This window comes from Macaca fascicularis, chromosome 19 (assembly GCF_037993035.2).
Source record: "Macaca fascicularis isolate 582-1 chromosome 19, T2T-MFA8v1.1".
NCBI lineage: Eukaryota > Metazoa > Chordata > Mammalia > Primates > Cercopithecidae > Macaca > Macaca fascicularis.
The window spans coordinates 43,573,239-43,590,739 of record NC_088393.1 but is presented as its reverse complement, the minus strand read 5'-3'; the positions used below and the strand labels follow the sequence as shown (position 1 = coordinate 43,590,739).

General features: G+C 43.4%; 1 protein-coding gene across 4 annotated transcripts in view; it reads left to right on the top strand.

Moving 5' to 3' along the window:
* Positions 1-17,501, top strand: part of ZFP14 (ZFP14 zinc finger protein) — a 39,166-nt gene that overhangs the window by 10,215 nt on the left and 11,450 nt on the right. For 3 of the 4 annotated variants that reach the window (XM_005588956.5, XM_015441758.4, XM_065536498.2), the window contains exons 2-4: positions 724-811; positions 5,384-5,510; positions 7,108-7,209. In XM_005588956.5, the coding sequence (XP_005589013.1) occupies positions 803-811; positions 5,384-5,510; positions 7,108-7,209 (238 nt within the window). In that variant the 5' untranslated portion in view covers positions 724-802. The remainder of the gene's footprint in view (positions 1-723; positions 812-5,383; positions 5,511-7,107; positions 7,210-17,501) is intronic. The other variant, XM_005588958.5, reaches the window with a different exon arrangement.

Below are 17,501 nucleotides of genomic sequence, written 5' to 3'. Positions count from 1 at the left end.
AGGATTCTAGGGGCAGGATTCAGGGCCCATCTCAGTCCTGAAAAGTTGTCTTACAGTGAGGAGGAGCTGCTCAGAACAAATCTGAGTAATCCAGTGCCTGGACCAGATCCATCCACATTGCCAGAGGGCGACCTGGTCCAAAATCCTCTTGCAGAAGTAGCTAGCCTTCTACACCAAGTTCATCATTTGTCACCTATTTCTTCAGAGCTTTTCTTTTTCTTCTCTTCTCTTCTCTTCTTTCGCTCTTGTTGCCCAGGCTGGAGTGCAATGGCACAATCTCAGCTCACCGCAACCTCTGCCTCCTGGGTTCAAGCGATTCTCCTGCCTCAGCCTCCCAAGTAGCTGGAATTACAAGCATGTGCCACCACGCCCGGCTAATTTTGTATTTTTAGTAGAGGCGGGGTTTCTCCATGATCGTCAGGCTGGTGTCGAACTCCTGACCTCAGGTGATCCGGCTGCCTCGGCCTCCCAAAGTGCTGAGATTCCAGGCGAGAGCCACTGCAGCTGGCCAGAGCTTGTATTTCTTTAGACTCCCTATACTTTTCCCCAGTTTATGTGGGTATAGGATAGGATGGTCATAATGGTAGGTAGTAGTTTGGAAGAGCCAATGGAAGTAGTTTGGGAGAAGGAATGGAAGAGAAAAAAGTTTTCATATTTATGATGTACATCATTTTGGGAGCTCTGTGGCACAGCTTATTTCATGGTTTCTTTTTTTTCTTTCAGCTCTGGCTTATCAGGACTCCATAGTTCTCCAACAGAGAAATCTTGAAAAGGACTGACCAGTTTTTGCGCTTCTAAAACCATGGCCCATGTAAGTTAATGTTTCTCTGTCCTTTTCGAAATACTGTCAATTTCTGTATCATGTATATAGATTCATTTTTTATTCTGAAACTTCCTGCTTACCAGAGCTTCATCCAAGAACCTGCTCCATGGCTGGGCACGGTGACTCACGCCTGTAATCCTCACTTCAAATGATCCACCTGCCTTGACCTCCCAAAGTGCTGGGATTACAGGCATGAGACATCATCCACCATGACACCTAGCCTTTTTTTTTTTTCTTTTTTTTTTTTTTTTTGACACAAGGTCTCACTTGGTCACCCAGGCTGGAATGCAGTGGCATGATCCCAACTAACTGCAGCCCCAACCTCCCAGGCTCAGGTGATCCTCCCACCTCAGCCTCCTGAGTACTGGGGACTACAGGCACGTGCCACCACTCCTGGCTAACTTCTAAAATTTGTTGTAGCGATGGGGTCCCACTACGTTGCCTAAGCTGAACTCGAACTCCTGGGCTCAAGTGATTCTCCCACTTCAGCCCCCCAAAATATTGGCATTATAGGCGTGATCCACCGCTCCTGATCCAATGCCTTTTTTTTTTTAAAACAAAAATAACATCCAGGAAGAATATTGTTATATCCCAAATACAGTTGTTAGACCAATGGAACCATCTGCAGATGTTTTGAAATGTGTGTAACTAACTATCATTCAAGGGCATATGTGTACCTGGTGCAGCTAGTGACTGAGGAGGTAGCAGCACCATCCTGAGCGTCAGCTGTTCCTGCTGTTACGTTCTTGTTGGAAACAATTTTCCATACTGTGCTTCACATGTAGCCCTCGTTTTTGTCTAGTGTAAAATGAGTTCCTAAAAGGTTGGAAAAGTATTGAAGAAAATTGTGGAGAAAGAAACAAAGCAAGTGAGAAAAATGAATTTAGTAAAAGAGATGATTAAAATACTAAAAGCAGGCTGGGTGCGGTGGCTCATGCCTGTAATCCCAGCACTTCGGGAGGCTGAGGAGGGCGGATCACGAGGTCAGGAGATTGAGACCATCCTGGCTAACATGGTGAAACCCCGTCTCTACTTAAAAAATACAAAAAATTAGCCGGGCGTGGTGGCGGGCACCTGTAGTCCCAGCTACTTGGGAGGCTGAGGCAGGAGAATGACGTGAACCTGGGAGGCGGAGCTTGCAGTGAGCCAAGATCCTGCCACTGCACTCCGGCCTGGGTGACAGAGCGAGACTCCGTCTCAAAAAAAAAAAAAAAAAAAAATACTAAAAGCAAAGATATTGTGTGTGCACTGACCCACTGTGTCCCATAGTTCTATATTGGAGGAAAATGTGCGAAGCTAGTTTGAGGGATGGAATTGACATACAACACTTTATAATGCTCTGATTTAACATAATGGGAGGCCATGTGTAGTGGCTCACGCCTGTAATCCCTCCTTTGGGAGGCCATTGCTTGAGGCCAGGAATTCAAGGTTGCAGTGAGCTGTGATCACATCACTGTACTCCAGCCTAGGCAACAGCCTGGGCAGCAGAGTGAGACCCTGTCAAAAAAAAAAAAAGAAAAGAAAAAGAAAAGAAAGAAAAGGGAAGGAAGGAAGAAAAGAAAGAAAATAGAAAATACGTTATGGAAAAATAGGTACCTGGTTAATCGTTAAAATGTCTGATTTTCAGGAATTGATTACTGATGTTAAGTGGGAGGTCCCTATTTTGAGCTTTCCTTAAGATCTGTGATTTGATGACAGAGAGATTTTGGTCTTATCTGATTGCTTATGGGGAAAACTCTAAACTTCTCCACAGATCTGAGTTTTTCAAGTATATAAGATAGGATTTAGTGTTGACTGACCTTGGTTTTTTTGTGTGTTGAGACCCTATGCTATGGAAGGCTTTTAGGGTTAGGTGAATTGGGTAGAGATGTAATTGGGCCTTATAAGGTAAGGCCTAAACTTTCATGTGTGCCTTGGCACCTTTGTCGAGACCCTAAAGGCCTAACCATGAGTTTCCCTGCTCTTACCCGACATGCCCACCCCCAGCGGGAAAGGCTTCCTACTCAGCTAGTTCCCCTATGAGCTGGACAAGTTACACGCCTCATGGTCCTCAACCTAATGGGTTTCACCTCCCTCCTAGCCTATGGAATTATTCAAACAAGCCAATCACATACCACTACAGGAACCAGGGAACACCTCACCTTGTTATTACTGTAAAGCCTGCCTCCCACACCCCTGCTTGTTCATGCTGTTCTTGAATGCAACCCCCTTGTGCCCCTGCGTGATGTATGATGTCCTCTCTCAGGCTCTGAATATATGCATCTAACAAATTGCTGTCAATCTCATCTGTCCGGCGTGGGCTATTTGATTGTCTTGTACTTTTTAGGGCAGGGATCCCTCCTTCACCAATAGGGTGAATAGGATGTGATCAGAATAGGACTGCAAATAGATACATCAATCAATGGAGATTTCCTCCTGCGGAGAAGAATGCCAGGAACGAGGTCCACTGTGTATTTTTACAGGATGTGCTGGTCTAAAGCAGGATTTCTCAACCTTGAAACTATTGACTTTTTTTTTTTTTTTTGAGACCGAGTCTTACTCTGTCGCCTAGGCTGGAGTGCAGTGGTCTCAGCTCACTGCAACCTCCGTCTCCTGGGTTCAAGTGATTCTACTGCGTCAGCCTCCTGTAGCTGAGATTACAGGCTCCCACCATCACACTCAGCTGATTTTTGTATCTTTAGTAGAGACAGGGCTTCACCATGTTGACTAGGTTGGTCTCAAACTCCTGACCTCAAGTGATCTGCCCACCTTGGCCTCCCAAAGTGTTGGGATTACAGGCATGAGCCACTGCACCTGGCCTGAACTATTAACATTTTGCTGGAGAGTCTTGTATTGTAGGAGGCTGTCCTGTGCATTGTAGGATGTCTAACAGTGTCCTTGGCCTCTACCCATTAGATGCCTGTAACACTCACACCTTTTCCTCCAATTGTGACAACCAAAGTTGTCTCCAGATATGGCCAGATATCTTTTGGGGAGCAAAATGACTCTTCATGAAAATGACTGATACAGGGGGCCAGGCGTGGTGACTCGCGTCTGTAATCCCAGCACTTTGGGAAGCCGAGGCGGGTGCATCACGAGGTCAGGAGATCAAGACTATCCTGACTAACATGGTAAAACCCCGTCTCTACTAAAAATACAAAAAAATTTGGCCGGGCATGGGGGCGGGCACCTGTAGTCCCAGCTACTCGGGAGACTGAGGCAGGAGAATGGTGTGAACCCGGAAGGTGGAGCTTGCAGTGACCTGAGATCACGCCACTGCACTTCTGCCTGGGCGACAGAGTGAGACTCCGTCTCAAAAAAAAAAAAAGAAAATGATTGATACTGGTGTCCCGGTGATATCTTTATGATATCTTCATGATTCAGTATCCTGTAACTCAGCAACAAAAAAACGATGTTCGAGAGATGATAGATGGTGACAAGCAAGAAGATGATTCACATCCGTAAGGATTAGATATGGTAGACATTGAGAATTGGGGAAGACTTTCAAGATTTTATTGAATTAAAATATCTAAAGAAAAAAGAATCTAATATATTAAAAATGTAGACTGCCATCGAACAAATTTTTGAAAGTTTGCTAAAAAATTGGTTATAAAAGGGAAAGTGTTTATAATAAAACCCGAGTTTGTGATGAATTTGAATCTATCTTCTTAGAGATTTTGTAGCACATGTGAGATAAATTTTTATCAATGTTTTTAAATGATCGTTAAAGGGAAAAAGAGAGCCCAAGACCTCATATTTCTTTTTTTTAAATTTTTAAATTTCTTTTTTTGTAGAGACAGGGTCTTGCTAATGTTGATCAAGCTGGTCTTGAACTTCTGGGCTCGAGTGATTCTCTCATCTGGGCCTCCCAAAGTGCTGGGATTATAGGCATGAGCCTCTGTACTTTGCCTCAAGACCTCACATTTTTAAAGAATTTATGGTGGGCCAGGCGCGGTGGCTCAAGCCTGTAATCCCAGCACTTTGGGAGGCCGAGGCGGGTGGATCACGAGGTCAGGAGATCGAGACTATCCTGGCTAACATGGTGAAACCCCGTCTCTACTAAAAATACAAAAAACTAGCCAGGCGTGGTGGCGGGCGCCTGTAGTCTCAGCTACTTGGGAGGCTGAGGCGGGAGAATGGCGTGAACCCAGGAGGCGGAGCTTGCAGTGAGCCAAGATCACGCCACTGCACTCCAGCCTGGGAGACACAGCGAGACTCCGTCTCAAAAAAAAAAAAAAAAAAAAAAAAAAGAATTTATGGTGGAGGCACATAGTATTCAAAAGGCTTGTGTGCAATATTTCATTTAATTAGGATTTTTTGGGTTACGTACTCATTTCTAGATATGTTTGGATGAAAATGTCATCATATCTGTAGCCACAGGACTATTTAAGAACATGTAGGCTCAATGCTTCAGAAATACTGATTTTCTTACTGGCCCCTACTCATGTCACAAGTTTTCAGACCAGTGCTGTTTGCATGCCATGTTACCCCTCTCTGCAATGCAATCCTCAATCTCCCCTCTTTCCATTGTAAAAGTATTTAATTTATTTTCACAAGTAATAACTGAGTTTGTTTTTTCAGGGTTCAGTGACATTCAGGGATGTGGCCATAGACTTTTCACAGGAAGAATGGGAATTCCTGGATCCTGCTCAGAGGGACTTATATAGGGATGTGATGTGGGAGAACTATAGCAACTTCATTTCATTAGGTAAGTTTATTTATCCCAAATGATATTAACTTTCTCTGCTGTCAATTTCAGGACTATATTTAGAAAAACGATCTAAAACTTCCACTTTCTGTTCCCAAAGGAATGATTTAAGCTTTGTTAGGTTGGAACTAGGCCTCTCCATTTCATCATGTCCAGTCAGCTATGCCCTTCAGGCTTCCTTCAGACTCTGTAATTCCTGATTTCCTTAGTATCCAAGGAGATGGATTTGAATATGGCAAAAGCATTGTTCAAGAAACCAGACTTCACCATATATTGGAGCTTGGAATTGACATAAATGCTTCACACCACTTTCTAGTCCATCTGCAAGTAGAATACCTAGACATAGGGGTTCTGAGTTTCTCTAAAAATCAAAGGAGTCTGTAGAACATAGATAGTGTGAGATGGATCCAGAAAGGTTGTTTAGAACTCGTAGCCGGGAATGGTGGTGCATGCCTGTAATCCCAGCTACTTGGGAGGCTGAGGTAGGAGAATCACTTAAACCCAGGAGGGGGAGGTTGCAGTGAGCTGAGATCACACCACTGCATTCCATCCTGGGTGACAGAGCAAGACTCCATCCCAAAAACAACCCCTCAAGGCCAGGCATGGTGGCTCATGCCTGTAATTCCAGCACTTTGGGAGACCGATGCAGGTGGATCTCTTGAGGTCAGGAGCTCGAGACCAGCCTGGCCAATGTGGTGAAACCCCATCTCTACTAAAAATATAAAAATTAGCCAGGCATGGTGGTATGTGCCTGTAATCCCAGCTACTTGGGAGGGTGAGGCAGGGAGAATTGCTTGAAGCTAGGAGGCTGAGGTTGCAGTGAGTTGAGATCGCGCCACTGCACTCCAGCCTGGGTGACAGAGCGAGACTCCGTCTCAAACAGAAAAAACCCTGAAACACATTCTGTTTCCTATAACAGACTATTCAGTTCTACCTACTTTGTAATTGAAAATTAAAATCTAAAAGCCTGGCCTTTAACATTGAATGAATATCCTAGAAAAGATCTGAGAATGTCTCAATAAACCTTTTATTATGCACTCATCAAAATGATAACAGTAAATAGCTAATAGCTAATACATATATTATGTGTATATGTTAATAAACATCACCATATATTTGGGCTTAAACATTATTCTAAGCATTGTTCATTATTAATTAATCCTCACAGCAACTCTATGAAAAGATACTATTATCTTCATTTTATTTGAGGAAACATAGACACAAAAGGTTAATAATTTGCTAGGTAACACAGAAACAAAGGCAGGATGTAAAGCCAGACAGTCTGGACCCAGTCTGTGTTCTTCCCTCTACACAATACTGCCTTTCAACAGAGCCTGTGTGAGGTTAAATTATATTAAGGCCTGTTCTTGACCAGATGGTTAATATAATGACCTTAGTATAATTAATTTAACCTCACACAGGCTATTCGTTGTGACCCTCAAGTTACCTTAATATGAGCATTCTTCAACTGCCTTGCAATTCTTTGCACTTAGGCTTTATAAAGTGTCATATTGATTTATAGTTAATTATAAATTTAACCAAATCTGAATCTAAAGATTTTTGGGTGTATAATTTCATGTCACATTTTTCTTTTAAGCAGGACCTTCCATTTCTAAACCAGATGTGATTACCTTATTGGATGAAGAAGGGAAGGAACCCGGGATGGTTGTAAGGGAAGGGACAAGAAGATACTGCCCTGGTGAGTGAGGGCTGAGCAGGCATTGAGAAATCATTACTGCAGGTAATAGCTAAACTGACTAGGGTGGAGGCACACCCTTGAGATGTTGGGATCTCTCTTCAAAAAGTCCGTGGCCTATGGAGGAAGGGCTTGGGACTTGAAGCAAATTAATATCTTTTAAGCCTGGACTAGCAAAGGAACTTTCTATTGACCTTGATTGCAACACTGTTTCTCATCTTTCATATTTCTCTCTCACTTTAAAGAGAAGAACTATTCCTGATAGAAGAAAAAAATAATTAAATATAAGAGCAGAGATCAGCAAAATAGAAAAGAAATAAAATTAATAAAGCCAAAAATTGATTTCTTGAAAAGATCAACAAAGATGGTAAACACCTAGTAATTTATGTTCTCTTTTTTTAAAGAACATAAATTACTAATATCAGGAATGAAAGAGGAATTTTCGCTTTAGATCCAATAGCCATTAAAAGAATAATAAGAGGCCGGGCATGGTGGCTCATACCTGTAATCCCAGCATTTTGGGAGGCCGAGGTAGGCTGGACACTTGAGGTCAGGGGTTCCAAACCAGTCTGGCCAACACAGCAAAACACTGTCTCTACTAAAAATACAAAAATTAGCTGGGCATGGTGGCGGGTGCCTGTAGTCCCAGCCACTCTGGAAGTTGAGACACAAGAGTCTCATGAACCTGGGAGGCAGAGGTTGCAGTGAGCCAAGATCGCGCCATTACACTCCAGCCTGAGTGACAGAGTGAGACTCTACCCCTACTCCAAAAAAAAGAATAATAAGAGAATGCCATGAATTACTTTATGCCAGTAAATTTGATAACTTAAATTTTAAAATTTCTGGAGAAATACAACTTACCGGAACTGACACAAGATGTAAAAGAAATTGAATACCCTTATGCTATTAAAGTAATTGAATTCGTTATCAGAAATCTCCACAAAGAAAATGCCAGCCCCAGATGGTTTCACTGGTGAATTCCATTAAATATCTAAGGAAGAAGTAGCAGCAGTATCGTACAAACTCCTTCCGAAAAGGAATGCATTTTATGAGGCCAACATAACATACCATAACCCGAAAAAGAAATTACAAAAAAAGCATAAACCCATATCTTTTCCATACATAGATACAAAAATTTTAACCAAATATTAACAAATCAAATATAATGATATACAAAAATGATGATTAAGTAGGGTTTCTTTCTACCTGTTAATTCACCATATTAACAGAAAAAGTGAAAGACCATATGATCATTATCTTAGTTCATTTTCTGTTGCTTATAACAGAATACCTTGAAATTCAGTAATTTATAAGGAAAAGGAGTTTATTTCTTACAGTTTTGGAGGCTGAGAAGTCCAGCGTCAAGGGGCTGTGTCTAGTGAGGGCCTTCTTGCTGTTGGGGACTCTGCTGAATTCTGAGGCTTTGCAGGGCATCACATGGCAAGGGGGCTGAACATGCAAATGTGCTAGTTCAGGCCTCCCTTCTTTTTATAAAGTCATCAGTCCCAATCCTGTGATAACCCATTAATTGATTAACTCACCAATCCGTGAATAGGTTCATCCATTCATGAGAGCAGAGCCGTCATGGCCCAGTCACCTCTTAAAAACCCCACTCTCAATATTGCCATTAGGAATTAATTTTCAACATGAGTTTTGGAGGCAACAAACATTCAAACCAGAGCAGTCATCTTCATATATGTAAAAATAGCATATGACAAAATCCACCATCCATTTATGATAAAAAGCTTTCAGCAAACAAGAAATTGAAGGGAACTTCCTCAATCTGGTAAGGGGCACCTATTAAAAAAATACACTATAAACTGCAAAAATCCATTATCAATAAGAAAAAGAAATGAGACATAAATATCAAAAAACGAAGACGTAAGTCTGCATTTGGAGATGACATGATGGTGTACATAGAAAGTCCTAAGGAATCAAGACAACAACTATTCGAAATAGTAATTGAAAAATCACAATAAGGTCACAGGCTATAAAGTTAATGTTAAAAAATTGGCCGGGCGCGGTGGCTCACGCCTGTAATCCCAGCACTTTGGGAGGCCGAGACGGGCGGATCACAAGGTCAGGAGATCGAGACCATCCTGGCGAACCCGGTGAAACCCCGTCTCTACTAAAAAATACAAAAAACTAGCCGGGTGAGGTGGCGGGCGCCTGTAGTCCCAGCTACTCGGGAGGCTGAGGCAGGAGAATGGTGTGAACCCGGGAGGCGGAGCTTGCAGTGAGCTGAGATCCGGCCACTGCACTCCAGCCTGGGTGACAGAGCGAGACCCCGTCTCAAAAAAAAAAAAAAAAAAAAAAAAATCAGGCCGGGTGCAGTGGCTCACACATATAATCCCAGCACTTTGGGAGGCCAAGGCAGGCAGATCACTTGAGGTCAGGAGTTCAAGACCAGCCTGACCAACATGATGAAACCCCATCTCTACTAAAAATACAAAAATTAACTGGATGTAGTGGTGCATGCCTGTAATCCCAGCTACTCAGGAGTTGAGGTGGGAAAATTGGTTGCACTCAGGAGGCAGAGTTTGCAGTGAGCCGAGATCATGCCACTGCACTCCAGCTCAGATGATAGAGCAAGACTCCATCTCAAAAAATAAAATAAATAGATAGATAGATAGATAGATAGATAGATAGATAGATGATCAGGGCTGGGCATGGTGGCTCATGCCTGGAATCCCTGCACTGTGGGAGGCCGAGGTGGGTGGATCACCTGAGGTCAGGAGTTCAAGACCAGCCTGGTCAACATGGTGAAACCCCATCTCTACTAAAAATATAAAAATTAGTCAGACATGGTGGTGCGAGCCTGTAGTCCCAGCTACTGGGAAGGGTGAGGCACGAGAATCGCTTGAACCTGGGAAGTGGAGGTTGCAGTGAGCTGAGATCACACCACTGCACTCTACCCTAGGTGACAGAGTGAGTGAGACTCTGAGTCATAAATAAATAAATAGCTAAATCAGTTGTGTTTTACATATTAGAAGCAAAAAAAAAAAAAAAAGGAAAAGTAAATAACAATTTATGAGAGTGTCAAAAAACATAAAATACTAAAAATTGAGTTTGATAAAACATATGCAAGACATCTACGCTAAAAACCATAGACCATTGCTAAGAGAAATTAAATAAGGCCTAAATAAATAGAAATAATCATTTTTGGAATGGGAAGACTCAGTATTATAAAAATTTCAATTTTATTAATTCAATATAATTCCAGTCATAATCCTAGCAGGCTTTTTTTTTTTTTTTTTGGTAGAAATTAGCAAGCAGATTCTAAGATTTATACAAAATAACAAATGACTTAGCATATCCCAAGCAACTTGAAAACATAAGAACATATTACAGGACTTAGATGACATGACATCAAGATATTTCAGGATTTAAAATTACCCGATGTTGGCTTGGCACGTGCCTATAGTCCCAGTTACTCAGGAGGCCAAGGAAGGAGAATCGCGTGAATCTGGGAGGCGCAGGGAGGTCGCGCTACTGCACTCCAGCCTGGGTGACAGAGTGAGACTCTATCTCAAAAAACAAACAAACAAACAAACTTCAGGATTTATTAAAACTACAGTGATCAAGACAGTATGATATTGGCAAAGATCACCGAACAAAACAGAACAGAGGTCCTAGAAACATACCCTGCCATGCACACACTTAAAGGGTCATTTATTGTTTGACAAAGATGCCAAAGCATTCCAATGGGGAGAAGAAAGTCTTTTCAACATATAGTACTAGAATAACTGGGGAAACAAATAAACAAACCTCTCAACCTTTACCTCATACCAAAATTAATTTGAGATGGTTTTTAGACCTACATATAAACGCTAAAATCATAAAGTTTTTAGAGGGAAACAGGACAGTGATGAGTATCCCAACTTATGACTTGGCAGTAGGCAAAGGTTTCTTGAGTGAAAACAATAACCATAAAAATAAAAAAATCAGGCCGGGCGAGGTGGCTTACACCTGTAATCCTAGCACTTTGGGAGGCCAAGGCGGGCGGATCACCTGATTTTGGGAGTTTGAGACCAGCCTGGCCAACATGGCAAAACCTGATCTCTACTGAAAATACAAAAATTAGCCGTGCGTGGTGGCATGCCTGTAATCCCAACTACTCGGGAGGCTGAGGCAGGACAGTCACTTGAACCTGGGAGGTGGAGGTTCCAGTGAGCCAAGATCACACCACTGCACACCAGCTTGGGTGACAGAGTGGGACGCCGTCTCAAAATAAATAAATAATTAATACATTAGACTTTATCCAAATTGAAAACTTTGTCTCATGAGAATATACCAATAAGAAGATGAATGGGTAAGTCACAGACTGGGAGAGTAATAGTGGTAAAACGTATCTGACAAGGGACCAGTATCTAGTGTATATACAACTCAGTGCTAAAATGATAAGTAGCCCAATTAAAACTGAGTGAAAGGCACACCAATACCATGAATAGACTGAGCAACAGCAAGGAATAAACTCTTGATACATGCAACAACTTGGGTGAATTTCAAGGAAATTATGCTGAGTGACAAAATCAATCACAAATGGTTATGCACTACATGACTTTACGTATGTAATATTTGCAAAATAACATAGACATGGAAAAACAAATTAGTGGTTTCCAAGGGTAGGGATGTAGGGAGGAGAGGATGGTTTGGGTTAGAAAGGGGTAACACAAGGAAGTCTTGCAGTCATGGTACGGGTGAGTATCTTGATTGTGGTGGTGGTTTTAGCAGGCTACCTGTGATAAAATTGCATAGAGCTATGCACATAAACACACGAGTGCACATAGAACTGGTGAAGTCTAAGTAAGCTCTATGGAATATACCAACATTAATTTCTTTCTTTTTTTATTTTTATTTTTTTGAGACAGAGTCTCACTCTGTCGCCCAGGCTGGAGTGCAGTGGCGGGATCTCGGCTCACTGCACCCTCCACCTCCCGGGTTTATGTGATTCTCCCACCGCAGCCCCTCAAGTAGCTGGGATTACAGGCATGTGCCACCACACCCGGCTAATTTTGTATTTTTAGTAGAGAAGGAGTTTAACCATGTTGGCCAGTCTGGTTTCGAACTCCTGACCTCAGGTGATCCACCCATCTTGGCCTCCCAAAGTGCTGGGATTAGAGGCATGAGCCACCGCGCCTGGCCACATGAATTTCTTGATTTGAATATTGTACTATACTTGCCTAAGATGTTAACACTGGGAGGGGCTGGGTGAAGTCTACACAGGACTTTTCTGTACATTTTTGTGCAACTTCCATTGGATCTGTAATTATTTTAAAATAAAAAAAAATTTTTAGGCGAGGCGCGGTGGCTCAAGCCTGTAATCCCAGCACTTTGGGAGGCCGAGACGGGCGGATCACGAGGTCAGGAGATCGAGACCATCCTGGCTAACCCGGTGAAACCCTGTCTCTACTAAAAAATACAAAAAATAGCCGGGCGAAGTGGCGGGCGCCTGTAGTCCCAGCTACTCGGGAGGCTGAGGCAGGAGAATGGCGTAAACCTGGGAGACGGAGCTTGCAGTGAGCTGAGATCCAGTCACTGCACTCCAGCCTGGGCAACAGCACGAGACTCTGTCACCAAAAAAAAAAAAAAAAAAAGTTTTTTTTTAAGGATGCTGTTGAGGAGAAAGGGGAAAAGATTTGACAAAGAGAGGGGCTACTCTTTTTTTGAATCAGTGACTACAGTTTTATCTCTATCTAAATCTGTATTAGTCATCTTAAGCTGCCATAACAGAATACCATAGTCTGGGTGGCTTAAACACCAGATATGTATTTTCTCACGATTCTAGAGGCTGGAAGTCCGAAATCAGGGTGCCGGGTTCTGGTGAAGTCTCTCTTCCTGTCTTGCAGGCAGCTGTCTTCTTGCTGTGTCCCCATATGACACACAGAGAGAAAGAGGCCATTCTCTTCCTTTTTTTTTCCTTTTTTTTTCCTTTTCTTTTTTTTTTTTGTTTGAGACAAGGTTTCACTCTGTTGCCCAGGCTGGAGTGTAATGGTACCATCACAGCTCACTGCAGTCTCCAACTCCTGGGCCCAAGCAATCCTCCCGTCTCAGCCTTCTGAGTAGCTGGGTTTACCGGCACATGCCTCCACACTTAGCTATTTTTAAAAAACATTTTTTGTAGAGACAGAGATCTCACTGTATTCCCTAGGCTGGTCTTGAACTCCTGGGCTCAAGTGATCCTCCCACCTCAGCCTCCCAAGGTGCTGGGATGACAGGCGCAAGCCACTGCACCTGGCCCTCTTCCTCTCCTTAAATTACCTGGCCAGTAATTCTAGTGGATTAGGACCCCACCTTTAGGCCTCATTTAACCTCAATTACCTCCTAAAAGCCCCATCTCCAAATACAGTTAGTTAGGGCTTCAACATTAAAATTTTGGGGAACACAGTTCAGTCCATATTTAGGACCCAGTTTCTTTCCAGCTTCTATCATGATTAGGTTGATTTGGCTTTCATTGGCTAGAAATATATTCCTTCATTTATTTGGCAAGTACTTGAGTGCCTAGTCGGAACTATGTGTTGTGCTGGACGCTAGTGGAGCAGATGTGAATGAGACCCATACGTCCCAGCAATCATGTTTCCATCTTAATAGGAGTAAGGACATTAAGTAAACAAGTACACCAATACATAACACTAGGTAGCGACAAGGATTAAGAAAAGTAAGAAGGGCCAGGCGCAGTGGCTCATACCTGTAATCCCAGCACTTTGAGAGGCTGAGACGGGAGGATCACTTGAGGCCAGGAGTTCGAGACCAGCCTGGCCAACATTGTGAAACCTGTCTCTACTGAAAATACGAAAATTAGCTGGGCGTGGTGGCACACGCCTGTAGTCTCAACTACTCAGCAGGCTGAGGCAGAAGTATCGCTTGAACCTGGGATGTGGAGGTTGCAGTGAGCCAAGATCCCGCTGCTGCATTCCAGCCTGGGCAAGAATGGAAGTTGGCAAGTAGAGAGGGATATTTTAAATAGGGTGGTCAGGACATTTTGAGGAGGTGATACTTGAGTAGTGACATGAAAAAAGAGCCGGCCATATGAATATCTAAAGCAAGGACATTCCTGGCAGAGATCAGCAAATACAAAGGCTTTGGGTGGGGAGAGGGGAGCTTTGTATGTTTGAGGAACTGCAAGAAGCCCAAGATGATTCAGATGCTTATTCAAAAGGTAGGTGAAAGGTATAGAAACAAGATAATGTTAGGCAAAAGCAAGATCATGTAATGGTTTGTATATCATAGGAGAAGGCATTTGACTGTGTGTGTGTGTGTGTTTGTGTGTGTGTGTGTGTGTGTGTGTGTGATGGAATCTCGCTTCTGTTGCCCAGGCTGGAGTGCAGTTGCGTGATCTCGGCTCACTGCAACCTTCACCTCCCGGGTTCAAGCGATTCTCCCACTTCAGCCTCCAGAGTAGCTGGGATTATAGGTGCCTGCCACCGCGCCTGGCTAATTTTTGTATTTTTAGTAGAGACAGGGTTTCACTATGTTGGCCAGGCTGGTCTTGAACTCCTGACCTGGTGATCCACCCACCTTGGCCTCAGCCTCCCAAGTAGCTAGGACTATAGGCGCATGCCCATGCCACCACCCCTGGAAAATTTTTGTATTTTTTTGTAGAGACGACGGTTTTGCTATGTTGCCCAGGCTGGTCTTGAACTCCTGGGCTCAAGTGATTCTCCCACCTCAGTCTCCCAAAGTGCTGGGATTACAGGCATGAGCCACTGCACTCAGCTGCATCTGACATTTTTTATTTTAAGTGTGGTAGAAAGCTGCTGGAGATTTTTGAGCAGGGGAGTAACATGAGCTGGTTTTTTTGTTTTTTTTTTTGAGATGGAGTCTCGCTCTGTTGCCCAGACTGGAGTGTAGTGGCGTGATCTCAGCTCACTGCTGAGCTGGGTTCAAGTAATTCTCCTGCTTCAGCCTCCCAAGTAGTTAGGATTACAGGCACACACTACCACACTCAGCTAATTTTTGTATTTTTTTTTTTTTTTTTTTTTTTTTTTTTTTTTTTTTTTTTTTTTTTTTGAGACGGAGTCTCGCTCTGTCACCCAGGCTGTGATGCAGTGGCCGGATCTCAGCTCACTGCAAGCTCCGCCTCCCGGGTTCACGCCATTCTCCTGCCTCAGCCTCCCGAGTAGCTGGGACTACAGGCGCCTGCCACCTCGCCCGGCTAAGTTTTTGTATTTTTAGTAGAGACGGGGTTTCACTGTGTTAGCCAGGATGGTCTCGATCTCCTGACCTCGTGATCCGCCCGTCTCGGCCTCCCAAAGTGCTGGGATTACAGGCTTGAGCCACCGCGCCCGGCCAATTTTTGTATTTTTAGTAGAGATGGGGTTTCACCATGTTGGTCAGGCTGGTCTCGAACGCCTGACCTCGTGATCCACCTGCCTCAGCCTCCCAAAGTGCTGGAATTACAGGCATGAGCCACCACACCCGGCCTACATGAGCTGATTTTTAAATATCACTCTACAGAGAATAGATTGAATAAGGGCATGATGGATCGTTGGAAGACCCACTAGGAGGCTATTTCATTTGTTCAAATTGAAGATGATACTGGTTTTGCTGAGAATGGTACTAGTGGGAGGTTGAGAGAAAATGTTAGATTCCTGATAGGTTTGCCTGGTACATGCTGGGCTGCTCTTCTCTGAATACTTCCCTTACCGCGCATGGACTGCAACAGCCTGCACTAGGCTGCCCCCATCAATGGAAACAGCATCCTATCCACAGTGTTGGTAAGGAAGATCTTTTTCTTTTTCTTTCTTTTTTTTTTTTTTTTTTTTTTTTGGGAGATAGGGTCTTCTCTGTTGCCTCAGGCTGGAGGACAGTTACATGAACATGTCTCACTGCAGCCTCAACTTCCTGGGCTCAAGTGATCCTCCCACCTCAGCCTCCTGAGTAGCTGGGACTACAGGTGCGCACCACCACACATGGCTAATTTTTAAGCATTTTTTATAGACACAGTGTCTGACTGTGTTGCCAGGTTGGTCTAAACCTCCTGGCCTCAAGGGATCCTCCCACCTTGGCCTCCCAAAGTGCTGGTATTACAGGTGTGAGCCACTGTGCCCAGCCATTTTTGTCTATTAATTGATGTATTTTATCCGTCTACATTTCATTAATTTTCTTATATATTTGGATTTAAATATGCTGTCTTCCCAGTGTTTTTCTTTTTGCTCAGTATGTTCTTCCTTTTTTCATTCTCCTGCCTTTTTTGGATTAATCAAGCATTTTTATTCTAGTTTTTCCTTTTATAACATGATCGTTATACATACATTTAGTTCTCTTCTTGTGGTTGCCTTAGAGATTAACAAATACATTATTTACTTATTGCATCAAACCTGCAATTAGCTTCTTTATATCTTTCTCAAACTTGTAGGGATCTTAATATAATTTTTTTCTTTTTTTTTTTTTGAGACAGAGTCTGGCTCTGTTGCCCTGGCTGGAGTGCAGTGGCAAGATCTCAGCTCAATGCAAGCTCCACCTCCCAGGTTCACACCATTCTCCTGCCTCAGCCTCCCGAGTAGCTAGGACTACAGGTGCCCACCACCACGCCCAGCTATTTTTTTTTTGGATTTTTAGTAGAGATGGGGTTTCACCGTGTTGGCCAGGATGGTCTCAATATCCTGACCTTGTGATTCACCAGCCTCGGCCTCCCAAAGTGCTGGGATTACAGGCATGAGCCACCACACCCGGCCGGCTCTTAATAGAATTTTAAAAAAAGTATTCATTTATTTATAGAGGCAGGGTCTCACTCCATCACTGAGGCTGGAGTGCAGTAGTGTGATCATAGCTCACTGCAACCTCAAACTCCTGGGCTCAAGCAGTTCACCCACTTCAGCCTCTTGGGTAGGTAGGACTACGGGTACACACCACCATGCCTGGCTAATTTGTTTTATTTTGGAGATGGGGTTCTCACTGTGTTGGCCAGGCTGGTCTTGAACTCTTGGGCTCAAATCCTCCTGTCTCGGCCTCCCAAAGTACTGTGATTACAGGCGTGAGCCACTGTACCCAACCCTTAATAGTAGTTTAATTCCTTTTATGTGTCCTCAGTTTTTTGTGCATTTGTTGTCATATATCTTTTTTTTTTTTTTTTGTGATATACAGTCTCACTCTATTGCCTAGGCTAGAGTGAAGTGGTGGGATTCTAGCTCACTGCAACCTCTGCCACCTGGGTTCAAGTGATTCTCCCACCTCAGCCTCTTGAGTAGCTGGGACTACAGGCATGCACCACCATGCTGGCTAATTTTTGTATTTTTTAGTAGAGATGGGGTTTTGCCATGTTGGCCAGGCTGGTCTTGAACTCCTGATCCCAG